We start from the raw sequence: 16,889 nt of genomic DNA on the forward strand, positions 1-16,889 counted from the left end.
GGATGTTGAAACCTGAAGGATGTAAGTTACCTTAAGCTACGGTGTGTTCCTGGGGTTTGACCGCTTGTGTCAAAAGGTTGCTGGTCAGCCTGTCCTCTGTCACCGGGAAACTTAAAATTAAGCTTCTCCGTGCAGTCCCCGAGAATTTCCAGGCTTTGCCTTTGCTTCTTGGTTTCTCTTGTGCTGCTTCCCAGGCAGAAGGAGCGGTGGTGTTTGCTGAGAGGGACTTCAGAAGAACGGCCGCCGCTGGAGCGAGGAGGGCAGGATGAGGGAGAGCTGGCTGGAGACAGCATTTCCAATCCAATCGCTCCTTGCTGCGGCCAAGCCGTAACATTTGAAAAGGAAGTCCCCAGATCGGAAGTCACTTGGGAGCCAGCTGGCTTGTGAAGCATCTGCTGGTCCGAAGCATACAATCAAATTTTGACTCAAGATGGAAAAGTCATTTAAATCCATGACACTAGTGGCTCATGGTGCTTTTTCCATTTTCAGAAGTGAAAGCTTCTCAGCCCAGTGACAGCAAATTACCCGCAGACGTAGCTGAAGTAAAGGGGTTCTGGTGTTTTGTGTGCACACGTGCATTTGTTACATTAAACTGCAAAATTGTGTAAAGTGTGTGTTAAAAGACACACACACACGCAAATTAACTTGAATGCAAACTCTGAACATTTTAAAACTTCACCCAACCCACTGATTTGACAATTTTTAATTTAAGAAAGCACTAATTCCATTGAACAGAAATGGAAGACAGACAGCTTTTGGGGCAGGAGGAGGTTGTCGCTTTGCACATTGAAGCGAGCATATGGCAAGCTGATGAATATGTATTTGGAGAGTTGGACTAACCTTCTGATAACTCATATGTAAATTTCTACTGTTTGGTTCACTTTAAATATTTTTAAGATCTGACCATTTTAAGTCTCCCTGCCAGTTTTGTAGGTTTACAGCTGATTAGTTTTCCTCTTACGTGAATCAGCCATATTTAAGACAGCAAACTTCCAAATTAGCTGTGATGCACTGTCAGATTTTTACAGCTGGAAAAAGACGAGAGCAGAACTGGACATATGGTGGAGTTACAGTAAGACAATACCCATTCCACGTAATGTAACACAGGCCCACATAAGTAGACTATGAAATACGCAGGTGATGTAAAGCAGATTTAATTTTATTTCAAAACCAACTCGCAGCAGACTTTGAGACTCCCGGGCTCAGACTCCTGGATTGTTAATGCTGGGGTGGCCTGGTAAAGGAAGAGTAAGAAGCTCCGGTACCCGACTGACTGGCCTGTATCCTCTGCTGATCTTCAGAGAGGCCCCGTGAGGACCAGTGGCCGCAGAGCAGTAAGACCGTTCCCTGTTACTTTGTGTAGTTTGAATACAAAAAGGCACGTGGGGTTTTCAGTTTGTGGGTTTTTTTGGTTTTTTTAAAATTATTTTGAGTTTTTCGGTGGTCAGGTTTTTGATTCTTTCCGCAGGGGAGCGGTGTGCTGCTTGCAATTGTATGAACAGGACAGCGGACAAAAGTATTTAACTTTTTTGTTATCTGCACTAAAGGTAAACCCTAATTTTAATCAAGTTGCAGTTGGACTATTACAAAAAAAATTAAAAATCTGTTCTCTGTAGTAAATGTGATGTGAACCAAGATGAGCGTCCAGCAGAATGAATTTCATTGTATTTTAAGATGGAAGAGACAAAGCGATTCAAACATCAAGATACAGCAACGAAGTTGTAAGATGATGGCGTTTGAGTATGGACGGTTGTTCTAGGGGAGAAACATGAAAGAAATACCCAGGTGCTTACTGTTACCGAACTGATTCTTAACTAGATGGAACACATATTTCAACTGTATTTGGCCATTTTTGGACCATCAGAGTAAACAGAGGACACAGGAGTTACTTGAGGAGGAGTGTGGCTGTACTAAATACGAGGCAGAATGGGTTCCTGGCTTACAGCCTGATGACGTCCCAGACTCCAGTGGGAGGTAGTTCCACTACTCTTTGACAACCCTGTGCGTTACAAACTGCCCCTCATCTTTCCTTTGAGTTTTCATTTCACTCTATGAAGACAAACTTTTTAAATAAGTATATGACACCCTTTTCCTCCTTCCTTTTAGATTTCACATTTGTAGGGGGCTTCTCTCAGGAGTCTAAAGAACGCTTTAATACACTGAAAGAACGTAGCCTGAAACGTGTGGGTGCCTTGGGTGCTTGCCAAATTCTCCCAAGGGCTACGAAGAGGCAAAGATAGGCCCCTTTGCTGCAGAAGCTGTGACGGACGCCTTGCTAGGGGGCTGGCTGACAGATCAGTCTTCCAGCTGTAAGACCTTATTCCATCAGTGTCAACCAATAGTGCCACACAGTGGGTGGTTTCAAGCTGGCTGAGCACACGGTTCCCATTGAAGGAGGTAAGCGCTAAACACGGGGTGTGGGCCAGTTGTATGGCTCCGGTGCAACACGTGCAACTTCGTGAAAGCTTCTAGTTGTAACAGGCAGTGTTAAAATCAGAACTGTAACCACCTGGTAATGCCACCTTAATTTTTAAGATGGTCACATTAGAAAACATCAGGCACTTACACAAACGTTAACTCTGATGGGCCAGCGGCGTTGCCACGCTTCGGACTGGCTGACCCCGTGGAGTTAGTCCCTGCCTCTGCAGTTCAGGTAACCTTTCCGTATTCATCCACTAACTTGGAAACACTGGGCGCACACCTAGATTAATTCCACCAATTGCCTCCGCCTACGCAGAATAATAATGTATAAGAATGCTGCAGAATTGATTTCAAAATGAGAAAACATCTGAAGAAACAGCTAGGGCCTGTTAATTAGAGTTGCAATCCCTGGTTTAGATGGAGATGGCGAGATGAAGCACTGCGTCTGCACGGATGCCAGCTCTCAGTAGGAGCAGGCAGTGATGTTGTTTCCTTGGAGGTGGAGGGGCTGACGGGGGAAGGAGGCTACACCCTCTCCTCATTCGTGAGTAACTTCTGACAAAATAGAAGTGCTTTTTAAAAAATATTCAACATGTAGCAAAAAAGCTTCCAGTTCACTGCTGAAAGACAGCCTAAGGCTCTGTCCATGCTATTGACGGTTTCTTACACTGATAGGGCTGCTTCCTGTTAGAACCTACGCAGGAAGGAGAGGATGCAGCTGAGGCCAAAACAAAACTGAAAGCAATTTACCAACTAGTACGGGTTTGTTACTTCGTAGTACTAATCCTGTCATTTAAACTCTAAGTAAGAGATGTAAATGCAATTAAAATACAGGACACTGCACAAGACATTAAAGAAGTGAAAGGTGTGAAATCAAGAATTCAGAGCTAGGTAACATCACATGGACCCCATGCGTGGATTACAGAGGAAGCTGATGCCAAGGCCAAAGCCCAGCTCTAAGGGGCTGCAACAACCCAGCTCTTCCTTACACACACACAGGAGTGTAGGTAAAAAGAAATAAATGGCTGACAGTATAATTCAGTACCTGCAGTTTCAGTCTTGACAGTAGAACTTGGTTGTCGGTGCAGAAGTGAGTTGTTGGTCCTTCATATACAGAATGTATAGAATGGTGGTGGAGTAATACCTGCATGTTAAGCTGAGCTTTGTTCCACAACAGGCATGAACTCCTCCTTGGCAGTGCCAGTCAATGCGCTGGGGGTCCCCTTCCCCTGCTGAACCTTCTGCTAAGCCAGAAAAGGAGAAAGCCAGCACTGGTGCTGTTGTCCGTGTCCCCAGCTGTGGTGTGAGCCCTCCCTGCAGGCACATATCCCTGACAGCACACGGCACTTGCTTCCAAGGGAACGCTCACTCTAGCCCAAATCCTCTTTGGAAGTGCTTTTGATAAAAATTACAAACACCCAGGCTCGCTTCCCAAAGACTGAAAAGGTAGCAGATCTTCATAATGGGATAACAGAACAGTCACCATCCTTAAAAAAACACTTCACTGTGTACCTGAAGTTTCCTCTTTTTTATATATATACAGGGAAACAACTAATTTTCCACTAACCGATTTGGATTATTTTTGTTTTCCAAAATGCTTGACCCAAGGAGCCAAAACCAGGCACACGTGTAGGAAACTTGATTCCACAGGAGCTAAGTTAAGGTGGTTCGTTTGAGAGCTGAGTGCCACTGGAGTTTGCCTAATGAGGCAAAATGTTACAGGGTTTTTTGGTTTTTCATTCACAAGCATTCCCTAGTCCTCCAGGCAATCCGCTGTCTAACAGCAGAAGCAGCATTATTATTGATTATTCCAGTAATAGGCACAGAATAAAGGGCAAGGACTAGCCCGTGATGTTAATTTAAGGACTTCACCTATATGCGTCTCGAAGTCTGATTTGAACTTCCTACCTGAATGGCTTTAGAGCAGTACTGGTTTTGTGGTGAAACAGTACTAAAAGAAACAAGTCAAATTTGGCATCTTCTGATGGAAAAGTAACAAATCCTACTACTTACTCAGACAAATATTTATTTCTTTTTTAAATCAGGGCATTAAAGTTACCATGTAAGTTTTTTAAGTGCAGCCTTTCCTTACTTGTAAAGAAATTCTTTTTTTCAAAATGCTTCGAAAGGTACTCCAAAATAGTAATATAAAGTTTTACAGACTATCTCTAGTGAAGCCATTTATTCGTCTGAGAGTTCTACAATTAAGCAGTTTCAAGCATCAGTAAACAAAAGATCCTTTGTATCCTTTTTAAATAGGGACTTGCTTACGCTTTGTTTCTGCAAGAAGTGACCTGCAGCTTACATGCCTGGTTTGCTTACCTCTACCTCTAATTCTGCAAGCGTGGTCGCTCGCTCGCTCCTTCGGTGTGGAAGCTTATCCAGGTGTCTTCATTCTGCCAGAGGAAAGCAGGGGAGGATACTCTTCTCAACGACCAGGCCTTAGCGTGCCTTCTCCCGTTCTTGGGGAAGGTCTCCATCAGATGACTTTTGCTCTAGAGTCGAAAGGGCCAGTCTGGGCCACACACAGGCACGGGGCATCCATCTCTTCTGACAACGTAGACTTAGAAACGAGTCACAGTGTAGGCAAAAGTACTGTCAGCCTCTTGTAAGACTCAAGATTTTAATGAAAAAGATAAATCAGATCAGTCCAAGCAGCTCTTCTCTTCTGCATTTGCCACCCTTCTCTTTTAGTAAAGAGCAAGAGCATCTCCGTACCCCCTCAGCTTCAGATGACAAACAGACGAATTTTAACGTACACCCAATTTGTGATCAGTTAATACAACTTAAATTATTCACCCTTAAGTTTTTAACCAGACACAAGCTTTAAATTCCAAAAGGCTGTCTGTAAATTGGTAACAAAATCTCAAGTCCAGACAAAGGAACCAACCTTTGCAACTTCTCTTGCAAGCTGTGAGAGCATGCTTTCTATGTTTTATTACAGAAAATTTAAAAAAAATTACTTTTAAGTTCAGAGGTTATTTTATTCTCCATTCATTTAATTTTGTGTATTTCAGTTAAATTCCACACAGAGGGGTACAGATGATTTAAGTCTGTTTAAATCAAGTCGAATCAAAGTTGGATATCAAATTTGAAAAGTTCATTTTAAGTTTTAACTATACATTTGAAGTAACCTTCTGCCTTTTTTTCTTGATTCCCGTTGCTCTGTATTCTTCTCTTTGCTTCAAATATTCTGTTTTGCATTCTTCATAGAATAATGGATCAGAATAGCTACAAGACAGACAAATGCATAATACCGGTTTTCATCTTGGAATATGGAACAGATACTTCATTAACAACACTCAGAACTGAGCTTCCTTTCACAGCCAAAGAAAAGTTTCCTGCGTTCTATAATAAAATACCTTTTTTTATAAAGTATGTAAGCGGTTTCAGTTATCTTCGTAAACTCTAAATACTGAGTTTTTGGTTTGCGTTCTCTCACGATACTGCTCTCTCTCGAGGCGTAATCCTCTTCAAGCCTCTACAGTGAAGCCATGAAGAGGAAAGGCAGAAAAAGGGAAAGACATTTGGTATTTCAGTTCCGGCGAATAATTTGTTATGATGTGCAGTTTGCTTCCTCGGCATGGGAAGCTGCTGGAGGACACCTGTATTTCTTAGGCACCCAAGCAACAACTGGGAACAGGTTCAAGCCTATGTCTCGAACAGCAAACATATAGGTCCTTAGTTATTAAATTAAATTCATTTTTTCTCAGAATTTTGATTTTTCACTTTAATTATTCAAGCACTAGACATTTTTTTCAGTAATGTGTATTTGTTTTGGGTGTTGTGTTGTTTTGTTTTGTTTTTAAAAAGGGCAAAATTTAATGCATGGAGGTACAGACAAATAAAATTGAGTAACTCCAGCAAGTTCTCACTGCAGTTAAGCCTGAACTCTTGCCTGGCTGCACGTGGTTCTTCATCAGTTCCCAATACTTGAGAATAACTGTCACCAGTTTAAAGGCATTTAACCTTTAGCTCTGGTTTAACAGGGCACAATACATTCCACCAAAAAACAAACTGACCTCCTTTTTCCCCCGGTCAAACTCAAAAAATCCCCAGCCCTCACCCTGGGAAATTCGAGGATCTAACACACTTTAGCTGATGGCACTGGGGATAAATTAGGACTTCCAAAAGAGACTGAATCCCCCATGGCATCAAGTTGACCTCTCTAATACCCAACAATGTCCCACTGCTGCTGCTATTGCTGTGCACAGCAGAAGGACGCTTTCAGGACCAAGACTAAATCTTTAAAAACAGTTCAAGAAGCAGAATCAAAACAAAGTTATCCTGTCTCACTCCCAAGGTAGGAAGGTACTTCTACTGCTCACCCGCATCCCCACATTTGTAATTCAGCACAGCAAATCCAGGGCTATATGTTGTCTGGGCTGAAAATCTAGACCTGTCACCATTTAAATCATGAAGAGTCTTTATAGCCACAGGACAGCTTTATTAAAGGAAATAAAATCTTGTCAGATAGGGCCCAGACCAGCACCTTTTTTTTTTTTTTTTTTTTAAAGTGAAGATCTCGCTTTCAGAAAACACATCAAAGTCACTAACCTGGCAAAACCCTCTTGAGAAGATGTAAGATTCTACTCATTTCTAGATTAAAATAGGCCACGTAACAAAACACTAACAAACACTCAGGAGGGACTTACTAGCCAACCAGACAATCTTTCAGCGCTGTGTTCTCTCGCCGACACTTCACCACCATAAGAAGACCAGTTTCTTGACAGCACTTAGTGAATGCTGGGAAACGAAAAAGAAAAAGAAAAAAACACAAACAGAATTAAGTATTGCTTGATACTCTGTGGCTGTATTAAGCAGGCTTTTGATAAAATAATTTACAAAAAAAAAAGTAGCGTGCTGGAAGTGTTGATGACAGCCTTAAGTGTCCTTACACTGCCAAACTTACATCTTTGCAACGAATTCCGTCTTACTACTTTGAACGTATTATTGATGAACACTTAAAATGTGCTTCAGCACAGCACCTAACCTCATACACCGGTAACAGCACCACGGGCCGCCTGAAAATGTACCAGACTAAAGTATGCAAAAAAAGGGTTTGAATTAACCAGTTAATTACCAGTTGGGAAGACACTGTAACCTGTGCTCAAAGGTATCTCTTAACAACCACACTCAGCTTCTACGATCTCGTTTGGTATCTGTTTTAATTTTAGACTTAAAATCATCCAAATACACATGCACAACTTTGAGGATACTTCTGGATAGCTAAAGTTTATGAAGCAGCGTAAGCTCAGAACAATACAAGAAATGTGTTATTAGGATATAAAAATGTTTCTTTGGTTTTAAAAAGTGAATCTGACATTTCTTCTGTTTTTTCCTGGACCGTTTACATTGAATGTCCCTACATCAGCATCTCAGAAAAATCATACCTATTATCACATTTCTAAAAACGTCCTTTGTTTTTTCTGGGAAAAACATCAGAAGCCTTTGAAAGCTTATGGTTTGTCTAGTGACCAATTTGCTTTCTGCTCTCTACAGGCACTTCCTTACGTGCTGTGCAGGGTTTTTTTGCAGTAATCATTCCTTCTGGAAGCTGTGAAGTAAAAAAAACACTGAAGACAACAGGAGGTCCCTCTCACTTGTTAGCTCACCAATCTTGATTGGTTAAAGGCGTGATGTCCCAGTGAACAAAACCCAAACTGCAATTGCAAGCATTCCCCGGCTTCAGAAGGCCCTGCTTGCGGTACGTGGCCAGGCACCGCTGCTAAGTGATAAAACTGCTTCCGGCTCTCTAGCTTTAACGTTGCTGATGCTTAACAACAGAGGGGAAAAAAGGAGCAGGTTAAAGCATATTGGGCACCCTCATATGAGCACACAAAACTTGATTATCCCTCCCTCCTCTTCCAGCACTTTTAAAAATCCCTTTGGCAGTCACGTAAGGACTGTGGTGCAAGATAGGTTTAGTTGTAAATATTTACCAGAAACCTTACAGGAGTCTGGAAAATGTTGTTTTATTTTTAATTATGTCCTGTCTTGCTCAGAAATCTTCCACGAAACGAAACATCTCAATGTTGAGCAGCACAAAGAGTGTTAGAACAACTGGTCTGAAGAATAATCTCACAAATAGTGCACAATAGTTCCAGATATAATCTCAAACCAAGAATTAATCTCCATCTCCGTAATCTTGACAATCACCACTCATTCCTCACTCGAGCAGTATCTGCACTGCAGACCAAAGCTACAGGGTGCACAGCAAGATACCACAAAAGGAGCGGATACACAGGATCTGATTACAAACCCATTGTAGTTTAACACTTTAGCTGCTACGAGCGGCAATCAGAACGCGAGGGAACCTGGTCTCACACTCAAACGAACCAGCTTCCTGATACTGCACGTGATACAAAGAACAATCGCTCTTTTCAGAGCAAAACTGATCTTTTTGAAATCTTCCCCATCATCCAAACTTTATGACTTTAGCAAATGGCTTTCCATGACTTTACAAGCTAATATAACGTTTTTGTTCTCCTTCCAAGCAGCAAGCTACCAAAGCGCAACCTCAGGCTGCAGCAAAACTAGATCCAAATTTGGGCGAGTCTGCAAATCCGAGGCAGATTGTAACAAAACAAAAAGAAATGTTTCAAACAAACAATAAAAGTTATCCCCAATATTTACAAATACAAGCTAAATAAAACGAGGGACGGAGCTCAACACGACAGGAATGAAAATGCCTTGTTAGAAAGGGGAAAAAAAGCTTGCCCTCCACAAAATGAACCCTGCTGAGGCTTTGCCAGGACAGCTACATATGTCCATCACTGAATGCTCTATGCACAGACCCAGTACTGCGTCAGAGAGCTGCAGGTGCCTACCAGTTACCACGGAAACTGGCGATGGACTCTTCTTTCACCTGCAGCAGTTATGGTTCAGGACATCGTATCTGACATAGGTTAGCCCCACAGGCTCTTCTCCGTGCCATCCGCTGTGTCTAAGGGGATGCACACTGAGCAAAGGACTCTTCTCGAGGCTACAGCTCAGAAACAGTTCACTGAACAGTTCATCACTGATTCGAGGCCAGATTTCACCGTCTTCCTCTCTCTCACGAAGAAAGCTTTGCAATTCTGTTGCAAGACAAATCCAAAATGAGTTTTGGGCACAGTTTTGAGAATTATAAGTCTCATTACTTTTTGGCCATTACAGCCACATAGAGGGATTTTAGCTAAAGCAAGCTTGCAGTTTAGTACCATCTCTAAACCAACCAAGTATATAAGGCCAAACAGTATCTTTGCCAAGACAAAGGTCTGCTTCTGGCTGAACAACCATATTTGAATCCAGAGCAATTCAGTTTTGCCAGTACTCACCTGCTAACCTGCATGCTACCACACAGAGGTGATCTGCCTGGGATGGACATGAGGACCTTAGCTCCTATGAGTTTCAGGGATGGACATGAGGACCTTGTGGCTGAGGTCAGCAATAAGCCCTTCTTCAGCAGAGCACATCTTGGGCCCTGAGCAGCTCAGGGAAGCTGCTGAGTTCGGTCCTCAGCACCTCCAGATCTCCAACTGCCCAGGATCCAAGAGGAATATTTCACTGGGTCTCCATATCTCAACTTATCTACTTGAGGAAGCAAGACACAGAGAACAAGGGCAAAACCAGTTGCTTTGGTAGATCCTGGCACACATAAGGTCACAGAACAACGGAAGAAAGGGCTTTTAAAAGCCTTCTAAAATTATTTCCAAAGCTGTCTGGACACCCATGGGGCTTTTCATATAAAAATTCTATTTCGAGTCTTTGTGTAATTCTGTTCAGATACAGAATTATACAAATAATGTTGGAAGTATAAAGAATTATTTTTAATGTCTGGCAGTGTATTTGACAGTTGATTAAGAACTGTTTTAAGTTATAGAGCACCCTTTTATTTATTAAGGTTTCTTTGATAATTAGCTAGAAGGTTGACACAGTAAAGAATTTTGTTTACAAAGATATTTACAGTCCACATAAATCTCTGCTGAAAAATAGTCAGTATCTAAGAAGAATGTTTTTCCTTAGTATTTTTAATAGCCTTTTCCCCCCAACTCTGTTTTATAACTTACTACAAAATAATACACGAAGCAGATAGAACCTGAAGTGAAACTGGGAACTTGTCTCAGAATAAAGACTGGATAAATGATTTCTCCATCTATCCAAGCAATCAGAGGGGCATATGCAATGATCAGCACATTGAAGTGTTGATTTTCAAACTTTAAAAGACCAGATACTTTGCCAGAAAGTTAGTTACAACAAAGTTGCTGGAGGTCCACTGACAGATGTCCTCATACATGCATTTCTTAATTAAAAAAAAAAAAAAAGAAAAGAAAAAGCCAGGGTACTGGCCATTATCATCTTAGAACATATTCGTAGGTTCAAGAAGTATTTGCTCCTATATGATGAAAATAAAAACGTGTAGGATTTTGACTCAAAGGGACGAACCAACATCTGGCATAACACAGAGCCACAGCTCTGCTACGTAAAGATAATAATTTTCTTCTACACCATTAAACCAAACAAAGTTGATTTTAACATTCTGAATGTCAGCGTCTGCAGACCTACAAACAGTGGACAACAAAAACAATGCACCATAGATGCAAGTGTTCTTTATGTAGCCTACAACACCCCTCTGGCTCCAAGGAGAGGTAGGCTGGTCTCTGCACTGGGCTGCACTCAGAATGAAACGGCAAAATCTGTGTGTTGGACTGCAAAAGTTTCAGTTACGTATATGTAAAGGAAAGACTTTCTGGAAAAAACTGAAATGCCCTGCCCCAAGTATTAAAGATAATCAGAAAGTTTTTATTTTTTTGTGATTTAATATAGGGGAACAACCAGCAAGCAAGTTATATTTTTAGGGGATTTCTTAAAGATTTTTTTAAATTTAAATATTTAAAAATATTAGATTCTTAATTATTTATTTCTGCAAACATGGAAGTCTTTACATGTGCAAAAGCAAAAGAAGAGCAAAAAGTGTTTGGAACTTACCTCCAGACAACCAGCTGCATGGAATCTGCGTTGATATAACAACGCAAAGGCATCATCATTATTATTTTCGGTGTACGAGCTGTATGCAGCATGAAGGCTGTTTCTTAAAATTCATTTTTTGCAGACTCAGATTATAACAATACTTAGCACTTTCCTATTGACTCATATTGTAAAGTGTTGTGCAATTCATCTAATGTTAGAATTGCAGGTTTATTAATCATAATTATGTACCTATTTTGCAGATGTTCTTGTACACAAAATAAATGAAATATTCCCCATTATCAAGATAAATTGATCCTCTCAGGTCTGGCTCTAGTTTATTTAAAGACTTTACAATTTTACTACTTAAGAGAAAGTCCTACAGAGGTGTTATCTCACCATTTATATTTTCTCAACACTTATGATACTGCTATCACACTCTTAAAATAAAAAAAAAAAGCTTGTATCATGATCCAGACCAGGCTTATATGCTATTCCTGGGGTAGGTTTTTTTCTTTACACAAAAAAGGAAATAGTTTTGTCCAATGTTTGGGTCATTCCTTGAGCTCTACCACTGGGTGGAGAAAAGATGCCCAAGTAACAATGGGGATTTGGGGAGCAATGGTGGAAGGAAGAGGAAACAGTTCCCTTGAAAATGTAAACAAGATTCTAAAATCTATGTTTGTAAAATCTGTACAAAAACATTAAAAAGATCCAAAACATTATCAGCAACATTTTATGGTAAAATTGCTATGCTTTTAATTTTGTATTAAATTGTGATTTATTAGCTTCTTACTTTGAAGATTACTCAGTATGCACAGAACAGATTACTGGTGCATTTAATGAGGCAGAGGAAGTAGTAGGATGAACATGAAAAGATTGTTTTACATTGTAGAGTATGAGCTATTTGATATTTCTGACACAGTACAAGAGAAAGCTTCTCTGTAGATTGATCATGGTTCAGTTAACATCACTGAATATCTAATACCTCCAACTCAATTAATTCTCACCTGATTAAGATCAGTCTGATATTCAAACTAAATCATCTCTCCAGTCAAGTAGAAATCAATATTTCTGATTTTACTTTTAAATTACAATAACAAATAAAATACATGCATCGTCAGTATGCCAGGAGTAGCTTTCCTTTCTAGTCTACTATGGCATGCATAACACAGCTGATTAAAGAATTATTCTAATTTGAGCAACAATATATATAAGACAGATTAATTTGAATAGAGAGAGATAGCATGAAATAATTAAATGCATCTTATATAGGGCAAAGAGAAAATTGACATAAAATAACCTTGATTCTTTCAAGTGAACCTCTGTTATCAGATCAAATACTTTGTCTCCACAAATATTCATTTGCTATAACATAATCATATACTTTCCATTTTCCTGCCCATCTCCACCCCCTCAAAAAGCTGCTCCATTTCAGCTTTTGTAGCTCCAACATACTGCTGGGGGCACCTGTCCTGGGGCAGATGATCAATACGCAGTAGCAGACAACACAGGACTGGGGAGGAGAGATGATTCCAGGAATCCAGGAATTTCAGGAAAGGGATAGTCACCGTGTTGAAGATCTCTCCTCCTGCCCAGTCTTTCCCAGTGTGCTGTCAGCACAGAAAACCAGCTTTGTCTTAAAGCATACAATGTAAACAGAGGATCCTCCAGTGGACTACAGCATCTCTTCTGCTCCAGTATGAAATGCTGAAAAGTCACGTATCTGGTGACTGAGAGGTGGACGGACGTACAGAAGGAGAAAATTGTGAGAAAGGCACAGAGAACACAACTGTGATCTGCAGAGGAATAATATTCCCCAAAAAACTAAAAATTGTTTCTCTAAACGCGTTGCCTTGGGGTAAAGAATACATGTTATCAATATCCTAGAAACAAATCTGAAGACTTTGCTTTAGAGGACATTTACAATTAAAGATGAGAAAATAACATACTGAATCAGACAAAGGGCCCATTTCTCCATCTTTCCCCATCTTTCTCAGAAGCCAGTAAGAGCTGCTTCAGAAAAAGGTGCCAGAAAGTCTACATTATGGGAAAACATTTTCTCGAGTGAACTTTCTTCCTAACCCCTATCAGCTGTAAGCTTGGCTTGTACCTTGAAGCATAAAGTTCTCACATGCCTTTCAAAACCTTTCCGATCACTTGCGCAGTGGGTCTGAATTGACAAGCCTCCAAGAGAAGCGGAGGAAGAAAGAGATAAAAACCACCCCAATACCAAAAAGGCAAATGCCAGCCTGAATTCCTTCAACATCTATCTGCCCTAGCTTGCTTAAGTCCTGCTGAAGTCCCAGCTACTGCAATTGTGGTTATTTGTACCATACTGTGGATGCCTTTTTCATCAGCAAGTTTTCAAAATCCCGCTGCAAAAATTAATTGACCTCAAAGTATGTCCCAGCTGCTGCAGAATAGGCCAAAGCAGGAGGGAGGAAAGGCACTCCATGCAGATCAAAAATGTTCTGGGTTTGGTTTTTGTTGAGGGTTGGCTGGGGTTGTGGTTTTTTTCATAACAATTCAGCTACTTGCTCTCTAAATGCCATCTATGTTCACTTAGAAGCAACAGTCTTCAGAGTTTTTATCTCTTAAATGCATAGATATTATGTTTCTGGGTTTGGTCAACTGCTTACACTTGGGAAGAGCATTTCTTTTCTGAAATTAAGGCTTAGAAGGGGCTTTTGAAATGAATACAGGAAATCAATGGCTTATTTAAACTTTGTTTCTAAAGTTATAAAAAAATTACTGTTTTTTTCATTTGTCTTGTTTGTTGGCTTTTTTTAGAAGCCACAATACCACACCAATTTTGAAAACACATGTACATGTTCTCCAGTATCATTTAATTCAAAACAGAAGTCATTGCTCAGCTGCTGATCTACTTTTTAGTACAGTAACATTAACAGGGTTTCTGTTGTTTTCCAACCAAACAATCATTAAATGAACTAATTTCTGTAAAAAAAAAAAAGGGATTTTCAGACACTAGCACCAAGGAATGACTAATAAATCCAAAAAGTCATGAATGATGAAGACACAGTCCTATACCCATACGATGCAGAGGCTTACACTGGGGGAACCTCTCTCACCGGACTCACTACACACGCTCTGCAGTCTCAAATTTGCTCCCATTTGGACTGAGAACTGTGGACGTTTGTCAGAAGTATATCCAGGAACCCCCAGCAACAGCAGGGAAGTACTTCTGTCTGTCCCAATTAACCTGCGCTTGTCCATAGCACATTGTTGGATCTTTTCTTTCTAATTTCATAATGAGCACTAAGAGACAGTGAATGAAACTGAAAAGCAGCAAGTTTAAGAAAGAGAAAAATTGTTTTGCTAAATAAAAAAATTTTTAAAAAAAGACTGTGGAACACAGCCGAACACAGTTATTCAAGCCAACCCAATCAGTACAACTAACAAAAAATAAACAAATACTTAAAACTGTTAACAAAAATATGCCAGGTTAAAGTAATTAGAGTTAAAAAAACAGAGTTCTGAAAAAAATATACACGTGCAATCTCATGGTATTTGCAGCAGCTCTTAGTTTTGCCGCTTGGACGCGTACAAGTCAGCTCTCCTCATTCTGTTTCTGTATCAGTCCTGCACATGAGACCTGACCAAAATGACTTTTGGGGGACAAGCAGTGCAAAGATTAAAGTTAGTTTCCATTTTAATAAGAATTCTGAATGCACACATGAAAGTTCACTAAGGAAAGTATTTTCCTAATCAATCACGGAGCCAGAAAAGATTATTTTTAAAAAACGTACACCTTAAAAGTGTCAGATAGTACTTTCCTGACTATTGCTGAATGCTGATGCAATGCTGTGGTGGACATAATTTATTAGTAGTACGCATTTAGTCACTAGAATTTCAACAGAACTTGGCCTTCAACAGCAAATGGATCTTTGGCACAGATGATGCAGAGAAATACCTACTTGTTAGCTTTAGCGTAGTGGGCACAAGCTTGACCTGATCTGATCTCCCATCCTGGACTTGCAGATTTGTCAGCATTTTTTGTAGGCATGTGTATACACACGTATCTATACACGTGTGTATATATATATACACACGAATGTGTGTATAGATTTTGTCCCAAACACACAGAAGTATAGTCCTGCCTCTGACTAAGCAAGACACCCAGAGCGCAGCAGTACAAGGAAGAGGGTTATGTCCTCAGAAGTCAGGGGAGAAATAGCAAAGGTGTATCTATTATGTGTAAGGCTTTAAAGTTACTGTACTTTGTCAGGCAAGGCAGATTTAAAGTGCTCAACGATGACAATCTGCTGGGGTATTCAGGCAGATTTGTCAAGAAAAGCAGACCTCCTTTTCTTCCTGTTGAAATTACAAAAAAAAAAAAAATTCTTTTAAGCAAAGTAAACACCTTGCTGTGAAAGGGTTTACTTGGGTAAATCATGATTTGTCTACTAAAGATACTTGCTTTAGGAATGTTCTTGTCAACCACAAGCCTTGGCTTCTATATAAGGTTGCAGGTAAAGCACGCCCAACGAGCACAGCCACCCAGTTAAACTGCACTGTTTTTAAACAACTGCTTCCTTTAAGACTGATTTGATCTAATTTTCCTCCCACCCTGCAGTAAGTATCTCTGACATCAAGCATTACCGTACCAGGCACTGGAAGAGGCAGAACTGGAACAAATGCAAGTTCCCCCATGGCTACTGTCTGTCACTGCCTGCTTCTATATAAACAAGTGCATCCAACTTGAGCTGCACAGAGTGGCCTCGCCACTGCTTATCCTCCCACCTCCTTCGGGAGCTGCTGAGCCACTCGGGGAAAGCAGAGAAGTTAGCATAACAGATGATTAAAAGAAACAACATCCTCCTCCCTCTGTCCCATAACGACTGACTTCTCAGCTGAACTCCACAGTTTAAAAAAAAAAAAAAAATTATTTATAAAAGACAGAGATTCACCGAGTGGCAGAAACAGCAGTGATGTCCTTCTACCACACGGTGGAGATAGAGCAGGTCATTTATGTAACTCTTGAAGAAGCAATTACACCGTTATTCCACCATGACACCAGCTCTGATTTACAGCACGCCGTCTTAGGGACGTTTTTCTCCCCCCCAGTTCAATTTACTGTATTTCCAAAAGTATGATTTTACTCAAAATTCCAATTTCAAAGGGTTTTTTTATCATTATTATTATTATTATCATCATCATTATTAGTTCTCCCTCTGAATGAAACAAAATATTGTCTAAGCAAAAGTGAACCTGACTTCAGGGTTCCAGCTGGAGGGTGGGGGTGGCATGGGGCATACAAAGTAGGGTCAAAATTTCAGGCCTTCTGGGCACTCCAAAAATATTAAAGATTAATAAACTTATGCCCTTAAAGGTAGCAATTCATTCTATATTCCTTCCCAACCATCATTCCAACACCTCCAAAACAGCCTATCATGTACTTACTTTAGTTCGCAGTGTATTTTTAGTCTTTTTTCCAAAATTACTAGCCTTTGGTGTGTGCTGGTGTGGAGGTGTGGGAAGAATTCCTGCTGAATGAG

The 16,889-nt window shown here is 40.3% G+C and overlaps 1 protein-coding gene across 2 annotated transcripts in view; it reads right to left on the bottom strand.

Annotated features, from left to right (window-relative positions):
- Nucleotides 1-1,140: 1,140 nt before the first annotated feature.
- Nucleotides 1,141-16,889, bottom strand: part of CMC1 (C-X9-C motif containing 1) — a 46,771-nt gene continuing 31,022 nt past the window's right edge. Inside the window, exons 3-4 of one of the 2 annotated variants that reach the window (XM_074150157.1) lie at nt 7,077-7,167; nt 1,141-5,652 (exon numbers count right to left, since the gene is read on the bottom strand). In XM_074150157.1, the coding sequence (XP_074006258.1) occupies nt 5,538-5,652; nt 7,077-7,167 (206 nt within the window). In that variant the 3' untranslated portion in view covers nt 1,141-5,537. The remainder of the gene's footprint in view (nt 5,653-7,076; nt 7,168-16,889) is intronic. The other variant, XM_074150156.1, reaches the window with a different exon arrangement.

The sequence above is a fragment of the Numenius arquata genome, chromosome 7 (genome assembly GCF_964106895.1).
Source record: "Numenius arquata chromosome 7, bNumArq3.hap1.1, whole genome shotgun sequence".
Classification (NCBI taxonomy): Eukaryota; Metazoa; Chordata; class Aves; order Charadriiformes; family Scolopacidae; genus Numenius; species Numenius arquata.